General features: G+C 39.2%; 1 protein-coding gene across 1 annotated transcript; it reads left to right on the top strand.

Annotated features, from left to right (window-relative positions):
• Positions 1–3,258: 3,258 nt before the first annotated feature.
• LOC141800966 (sialic acid-binding Ig-like lectin 10) lies at positions 3,259–8,537 on the top strand. Its single transcript, XM_074683843.1, has 7 exons — positions 3,259–3,298; positions 3,555–3,655; positions 3,999–4,409; positions 5,624–5,947; positions 6,033–6,314; positions 8,174–8,264; positions 8,352–8,537. The coding sequence occupies exons 2-7, from the start codon at positions 3,595–3,597 to the stop codon at positions 8,449–8,451; spliced, it is 1,269 nt and encodes a 422-aa protein (XP_074539944.1). The 5' UTR covers positions 3,259–3,298; positions 3,555–3,594; the 3' UTR covers positions 8,452–8,537.
• The last annotated feature ends 210 nt before the right edge of the window (positions 8,538–8,747 follow it).

Here is an 8,747-nt window from a genome sequence, read left to right as displayed (position 1 = left end):
TGTGGAGTGCTCCTGCTTCAGTACTTTAAACCTAAAAAAGTATGATCCATTGTGATGAATTGTTAAGTTCACCTTTGACACAGGTATAAGAAACACAAGATGTGGAGAATAATTATGATCAAAGCATGCCTGCGAGGCTGTGCTGTAGATATAAGAGTGTGAATTATTTACAAAACAAGAGAAGCTTGCTTGAGTCGGTGATGATGAATAACAAATGTCTTACATTTTTGTATTTTCTATCAATTGCAGCTGGGTGAAAGTATTATTGCCACATTTGTGAGCACTAACAGTCACAGTTGTAACAGTTGTTGCATGTTTTGTATTCTCAATTTTTTTTAACAAAGGTTAAAACATTTTAACGTTTTTTTACTGCCTTGTCTTTTCCTCAAGTCCTGACTTCAGCGTTCAAGTGAAACATGTGGATTGTGAACAAATGAGCCAACCTTGACTCAGATTAAATGAAAAGGTCTGAACTGTATTTAATGTTATTTTAGAAAAACAGTCTAGATTTTAAAATCTGTTCTGGTATATGATAAATAAAAATGATTTTTGGGTGTTAAAGCATTTTCCAGTGCATGTAAACACAGCCAGTGTCAACCAGCCATTCACCTTGTATCAGGACATTGTTCTGGACTTAATGACAGATGTATTGGCCAGCTTCCTTAAATTCTCTGTAAGCACCGAGTCACTCATGGTGTTTTTTTTTTTTTTTGATATTCAATTTTCTTTTTAGAAGAAACATCAAACACGTCTTGCTTAATATTTTGTGTTGTAAAGCAAACTGTATGTCCCATGCTTTGTTGTAATCATAATTATTGTTACAGAGAATTTTTTCTACATATGTGATTGACACAATAATTCAGATCAGGGTTTGCAATCTCTCAGCAATATAAGCACTGTTACTTAATGAAATTAGGATTTCTGCAATGATGTTGTTTGCTTGCTGTTTTATTTTAAACATGTCTTTCATGCCTCAAGCAAATTCATCTGTCTTCAGTTTCATGAAAACATAAATAAAAAAACAACAACACACTGTAGAAAATGATTATTTATAATCACACACTGCTAACTGTGTATTATACTTTCAGTTGTTTACTTCTTTGTCATTCTTATGTTGCTTTTTTGATACATTTTGTCATCAACAAAGACAAAGACATGCATGGTCATAGAATGAACATTAGTTTATGAAACAAGTTACAACGTGATAAATCAATAAGTAGCTATAGTAGCTAATCATCTGAATCCCATCAGTACCACAGACTGTTGGTATTAAACCTGCTAAATTTATGTTTTCTGCATTGCTCATGTAAGCAATCAAAGTAATTCCTTTTACATGGTACACCGATCAAAGCAGCAACACATGGACATCTCAACGCACGGAGAACGTCATGGCAATGCATGTCATCTCCGCTTTGTCTTGCTAAAAGTTCCTTTTGATGGGAATATCGGTATATATATAGGTGAATATATAGGTATATAGATGACTAAAATTTGGCTTAAAAAATGGAATATGAGCATATTTCAGTTTTTTTCACAAGGAGTTATTGGTGTTTACATGGCCCTTGTGCAACCTGGTTGTTGTTAGTAATCTGAATATGAAAGGGTTACTGATTGCATGTAAACACACTCTGTGTTCTTTTTAAGGCTTTATAGTGTTCCTCTGGTACCCTTCGGTAACTTCACATGATTTAGAGCCAAAAATTAAAATAACAAACTTTTTTCTCACAGTAGAGTTTAGAAATTCTTACTTCAGCCTCTGTCTTAAATGATTCGTTTTCGCTGCTGTCTCTTTAAGGCTCCCCACTCCACAAAACCTCTCCCCTCTGATTGGCTTGCCCTTTTGAGGCCTGTCAGGGGCAGGTTTTGGTGTTTCAGGCCCACCCACCAACATATCACAAACCAGTTAAGAGATCTTTATCTGATGACATCATCATTTCTACAATTCAAGGATTTTAACAATATATGAGAACGCTGTGGAAATTCCAGCAAAGTTAAAGGGGCTGTGAGAAGTTATTAACTGATCTTGAAAAAGTCTCCCTTATAGATATATGCCTGACTGTTATCCACACTTTAAAATGAGATTATGAGCACCAATATTGCTGGTTACAGGTTATTTTAAATTCCTACTTCTTAGCTTCCAGGTTGGGTCGAACAGGACAGGATTGACTTACAGCATTTCTTGGTCTCTATGACAACAACGCGCTGGCTGAGGAAGTTGAGTAGTGGGAAGAGATTAAACACAGATATCTGTGTTTTTCTCACAACCTATGTGATTAAATTGGGCTTGATCACTTCATAACACAGGGGCTAAACTGTTTGTGATAATGTTCATTCCAACCCACAGTCAGCAGTTATTCTGCAGTGGTCTGTTCAAACTTGAGAGTCTATCAATAAAATGAAGTGTGAGGTTACGTTAGCTCTGCTTGGTAGATGACTGGCAGGACAAAGCTGACTAGGATTTACTAACGTTACACATTACAGATATGTCTTAGAGCGCCAAGCTGCCAGCTCTGCTAAACACAAACGGCTACTAAACTACTTACAAACTGACAGTGTTTACTTCTTGTCACATTCGCCTACAGATACGTCAGAGCACCGGGCTGATGATGTTGCTAAGGTATAGCTGGCTACTAGAACGTTTGCTTGATGTCACGTTTCAAACCGTAGCGCTATATAACTGTACTAATAAGTTACCTCAGCGCGTTGTATCCAGTAAAAAGTCGTCTTCAACCTAGAAACTTTGTTTTGATCTGATCTCCATTTAATTCCAAAACAAACACATGCCTCACTAAAAGTAATTAATGACAGTGTGCAGAGACTCCGTGCAACAAGGTGGCGAGGGAGTGCAATTAAAACAGATCCTCCTGATAGCATCTTTCATTTATTTTCATGTTTATAATATGGGAAAGCTGAATACCCTCTCTTTAAGAAAAGAACGCCCACAACTTACAGGCCACAGGGGGCACCAAAATCAACACAAACTGGAAATCCCTGACAGGACCTTAAAAGACAGGACAAAGTATTAAATAAATGTGCAAACTAAATGAAGTTACAACATTTCGACAAAGTCACACAATACTTCATCAATACAGCTCCGTGTTAGATTGTTGTTAAATCATGATGACAAGGTTTTCGTTTCAGTTCATCACGTCTGCTGTATTCCTGTACTTTCATAACCAAAGAGATTTTGTTCATCAGACAATACTAACCACAAACAGAAAAAGGAGAAGTAAGAGCGTCAGGAATAGTGTCGCTCAGAAAGAGAGAGGGAGAGAAAGACAGGACGAGGCAGAAAGAGGTACTAAAGCAACTTTACATTTTATATAAAAATGTGAGGAGTTAACCATTTCCTGAGCTATATCATTCAACATAAATAATCATCAGTGTTTTAAGACTTTCTAGAGGGGTTGTTGGAGGGTGTTTTAAAGATTGTTTGTCTGTGGTAACACAGCTGGTCCTGCTGCTTTCACCACAGATTTAGAGACAGTTCTCCAGCAGTTTCATCAGCTAATCTTCTTTATTTTTGTGTGTTCATGTCTGTGACTGTAAAAAAGTTTCTTGAACAAAGACTGGGCCTGAACTCATGAAATCAGGATGTTTGTCTTCACCGGGTTGACTCTGTTGCTCTCTGTTGGAGGCAGGAATGCTGACACAGGTACGCTTCTCTCTTATTCTTAAACTGTGTTAAAGTTGTGTTTATCCTTATTTAATTAAATTAGCCATAGTCTGAATATTTTTGATAAAGAATTTTCCTTTAAACATCAAACTAGGACTTCTCAAAAGGGGATATATTCTTATTTTAATCAATCTTTAGTTCCTGTCATTTATAATAGGTAAACTAAATTAGTATTTTTTTTAACAGCATCTGTAAAAAGAGACATTTTAAGTGGATCAGCTGTAAAAAGTAGCACCCTTTCTTTATTAGTAATTGAGAACTGGGGAATTTTAATATGTGAAATACATCCTGTTTTTTTCTCTCTCACTGTGTGCATGAACAGGTGCGTCTTTGGGAAAAACAACATTCTGTCAAGGTCAGTTTTGTATCACTCTGAGTGACGGAGAAATACGAGCAGAAGCTGGACTCTGTGTTGTCATACCGTGCTCTTTCACCATTAGTGGGAAGTTTAGACCACAAAGTATTGTTTGGTTCAAATGTGACCCAACGAAACCAATATGTGATGCTTCAGATGTGATATTTGGCGGCAACAGAGAAAATATCCTGACTGGATTTAAAGACCGGGTGTCACTACTGGAGCCGAACATCGGTTGGAGGAATTGCAGCATCATCATCAACGACCTCACTGCCTCAGACTCTGGAGCCTATCAACTCAGAGTCAATGGCTTTAAAATGTTTAGGGGGAGAGATAACGGATACACATTTTCCTCAAGAGCTACTGTCACTGTTGAAGGTATGAACAGTGTCAGCAAACTCATGAAGTGTGATATAATTTGTTGTGCATGTCATGCACCCTAACAACACTGTGTGTGTGCTCTTTTTGTCCAAATGTGGCATGAAGTTATGTGTGTCAGCAGCAGTGTCAAGAGTATTCACATTCATTACTCAGGTACAAGTTTAGATACTAGGGTTAAAAAGACTTTTGTAGAAATTAAAGTCAAGCTTTTTACTTAAGTAGAACTGAAAAAGTACTGGTTTCAAAACTTCTTAAAGTATGAAGCTGTGTTTCCACCAAGCAGTCCGGTTCAGTTCAGTACGGTTTGGCACGGTTTGGTACAGTTAAGCCTGATCCCGTTTGCGTTTCCACAGCAAAACTGTGCCCTCTTGTGGTAGGCAGCGTGTAAGCCGGATGCCGAAGGCCGCAGCTGTTAAAAAATAGCGTGACGCCGTGGCAGTGAGACGCAGTTTACCCCACTAATAAATCCAACGAAGGAGAAAAATGCGACACAGTAAACAAAGAGCAAAGATGGAAGACATGCAGCATTTTGTCCTCTCTGTGATTGACATGTGGCTTTTTGATACAAAGTGCAATCAAGTTTTTGTTTCAGAGAAGTCTGTGTGCCGCCAGGAGAAATGCAGCCTCTGTCGCACAGTAAGTGACGATTCTTCCGACCAATCAACGGTCTGCAGTGTTGTTGTTGTTGTTGTCCCAAAAAGTGGGACAGCTTGTCTCGGTTATTTGGCGATCAGTCCCGGGATAAGTCAGTGGAAACACCGTAAAATGCGCGCCATACCGAGACGAACCGAAGCGGACTGCTTGGTGGAAATGCGGCTTAAAAGTAAAAGTAACTTACGGGGGGGGGGGGGGGGGGGGGGAAATACCATTAAGGTCAAAAGCTTACGCTGTGCCACGAGTGCCCAGAGTTCATGTAGTTCATCCCCACTCCTGAGTCTCTGCCACAGACTTCTTCATTCTATGCTACATACGTCTATTATGTCGTTGCTGAAGTGTGGCGGGATTTGTGTAACCGCAGTGACTTCCACTTGCTGTGACATCACGTGCCAACCCTCTATTAAGTAGGCTTAACAAAACCTCAGACTGTTTGGTTACAAATGCCACGCGCCTATTAGAGTTTGAGATGTTCAAACAAATCATCTTCTTTTAGTTGAACCAAAACATATTAAACTCAAGACTGCTCACCTAATTGCGTATTTCTGTCCCATCAGATCTGACCCAAAAGCCCACAGTGATGATTCCTCCTCTGACAGAGGGACAGCAGACCACACTGAGCTGCACTGCTCCTGGTCTTTGCTCTGGATCTGCTCCTGAGATCACCTGGACATGGGGAGGAAAAAGAGGAGGGAGTGATATTTATATCAGCGGGAACATCACTGATTACATGACACAAGTTTTGAGCCCTGTATCACAAAGACACACCTCAACTTTAACGTTTAATCCATCATTCACCCAACACCACGACACTGATGTCACCTGCAGGGCCAGCTTTAATAACATTTCCACAGAAGAGACAGTGACTCTGAAAGTACACAGTGAGTATACGCCCCACATGTAGGCGCTTAATTCTTGTTATGTTATTAAAGTGATCGTATTATTATTCTGCTTGTGTTTCCCCAGCACATCCAAAACTTCTTCCGAGCTCAAAATGTAGAGTTCATTCTGATGTCCTGACCTGTGAGTGCATCAGTGATGGGTTCCCGTCACCCACTATCAAATGGTCACTTTCGACGAACCACACTAAACCTTTCATCACCACTTCCCTGGCAAACCACACGGTCAAAAGCACCCTCACACTGACTTTAAATGACTACAGCGACAAAGCAGTTGAGTGTGTCAGCATCAATTCAGCTGGAGAAGTGAAACAGAGCCTCACCATGTTTGTTATAGAGTATGCAGAGGGTGAGTAAGCACAACGAATCAGTAACAGCAGCAAGAATGGATCATCATCTTTATCATTTCCATTTCAAGATGCATTTTGGTTGTGAAAGCAGATTTATTTGGACCATGCAGTCTTTGTAAACTCTCTGGCTTTTTTAAAGTAACAGGAATGAGAATAGAATAGAATAGAATAGAACTTTATTGTCATTGTAACAAGTACAATGAAACGAACAACGAAATTAAAGCCACAGCAGCAATCAAGAAAACAAAAGTAAGAAAGTGTATAGAAAGTGCAAAAAGGTCCATAAGAAAACAGATGACAGCTTGTCCGTCATTGTCCAGTTCAGCCAGCCTCCACCTCCACAGGGTCCAGGACTGAGCTTCTTCAGCACTCTGTTCAGTCTCTGTCTCCTATATTCTGTCTGCTCACAGCAGGTGAAGCTCTTCCAACATGAGGTTGGTGTCTGATGTTAGATCCCTTAGCCATGTCTGTGAATAGCATGATGCTACTCTGCCCTCTGGTATTCCCTCTGTTGCTGGATTAGCATGGCTAGCTCATCCATCTTAATGGAGATAGATTTTTTGTTCCCAATAATGATGGATGGAAGGACAGGTCCATGTCATCATTTCTTAGCTCACACCTGAGAACCAGCACGTCGTCCTCACCTCCTTCTCCTCATCTTGTGGGAAGACACCAGGCCTTACACCAGTTAGCATTGACATGCTACAGGCTGCTAACAGCTGAGTTCACATGTAAACAATGCAGCCATGGTTACACGTAGGATCTCCAGACAAACACAGGAGAAGAAGTAGTAAAAATATCACTGAAGCCACAAAAAGTTTGTTGTCCATGACCAACAAATGAGCCATACAAAGTAATGATCCATCCCAAATACAAAGATTACGAAAAAGAGACGAAAAAAATTACAAGAATCTGACAAAGAAGAGAGAGCTGCTGCAAAAGGCAGCCATAGCCAACAGGGCGGCGCCTTGCAACCCAAATACAATAAATGATCCAAAGCATGTCTGTCAGTTATCTTCAGACCACTGCAGGAACTCTTCACTGAGTTCAGGGTTTTCAAGACCATAACTCTTTTCAGTTGCAGGACCACAGTTTTCTTCCCTTTTCAAGACATTTTTTGAAAACTTTTTTTTTCTACTACAGAGACCAGGATCTAATACCTTTTGAGTTTCATGTTCTTGCAGAAAGGTCTGCTGGAGGGGCAGTGCTTTTTTTGGGCTGAATAATTAAATAGTCTGAGAAATCACTTTTTGACATGTCAGCAGACTCATTTGTCAAAGCGTTACAGTTTCTCAGGACTGACCTGTGGTGGCCAGTTTAAAAACAAATCTCTATTGTCTTAGAGGCTGCTGAGAGGTGAATGAAGAACTTATTTTGGACATGCATTTCAGAGTGAAGCAACAAAATCAATGTGTATCAACAGGGGGGGATTCACAGATCCAATCCTGTTCACACACCATCCTGAAATAACCCAAAGCAGTGAGTTTATGTATGGAATAGGATGAGGACAAAGGCTCCACTCAGTGTTCAGAGTATGAATTACATTTATTTATAAAACTGTTAAGTGCACAAATTTTGTCATGAACACTTTAAATAGGGGGTTGCTTAAGAAGGAGCAGCAGCTTAGTGATGCTTAAACTCTGCAGAAAATATTAGATATAAATTTTAGTGGCTTGAAAAAATACAAACTTAGACAAAATGAGCCTCTCTATTGTTTGAACATTTTTTTAATCTTTTTTTTTTTTCTTCTGATTTATAGCATCCAGTAATAATATGTAGCACTTCTCAGCTAACACGCAAGATACTGAGTAATAATAATCACACGCGTAATTTTTAAACATTGTCTCATTTTCAACAGATCGTCTCGGGAAAAAGGCTCTGCTTCCCTGGACCGTCGCTGCTCTGTCCCTCATTTTGAATGTCATCCTAATCAGCGTGGTGTTCCTCAGGTATGTCACCTCACCCTCAGTCACTTCAGTTGGTACCTATAAACAATTAATCGCATCACTTTTTTCTTCTCTCCATTGGAATAAAAGAAAAACAGTGGACACAAACCAGGAGGACAGGACTTACATGTCGCTGCAGAAAACAGAACAATCTCCTGAGTACGATGTTATCCGCCAACCTCTGAACTAACCACAGTCAGCTTCCTTTGAGTGGAGAGACAGAGGGAGTGAAATCAATGATAATTTTTAAAATAGTTTATGAGAATTCATTTTGGTAAGCGATAAGTGTTGGAAAAAACTCATTTTTATTTATTGTTCTAACAATAAAGTACATTTCTATTGGTGAATTTGTTTTGGTTTTCTTGGCTTAATATAACAAATAAGAATGCTAAGCTCATATGATAGTGAACATACCCAAAAAGCAAATTGGAGAATATTGTGCTAGTTCATGATAAATTTAAAATTACATTAACTAAATATTATTTT

The sequence above is a fragment of the Halichoeres trimaculatus genome, unplaced genomic scaffold, assembly GCF_033239565.1.
Source record: "Halichoeres trimaculatus isolate MK-OKI-2021-1 unplaced genomic scaffold, fHalTri1.1 fHalTri1_scaffold_12, whole genome shotgun sequence".
NCBI classification, from domain to species: Eukaryota; Metazoa; Chordata; class Actinopteri; order Labriformes; family Labridae; genus Halichoeres; species Halichoeres trimaculatus.
Note: the sequence above shows the minus strand (reverse complement) of the source record. Positions and strands in the feature narration are given on the sequence as shown.

Coding starts and splice junctions, on each gene's coding strand:
- LOC141800966 (XM_074683843.1), top strand. CDS start 3,595: ATGTTTGTCTTCACCGGGTTGACTCTGTTGCTCTCTGTTGGAGGCAGG. Junction 4,410..5,623: donor AGCTACTGTCACTGTTGAAG/GTATGAACAGTG, acceptor CTGTCCCATCAG/ATCTGACCCAAAAGCCCACA. Junction 6,315..8,173: donor TGTTATAGAGTATGCAGAGG/GTGAGTAAGCAC, acceptor CATTTTCAACAG/ATCGTCTCGGGAAAAAGGCT.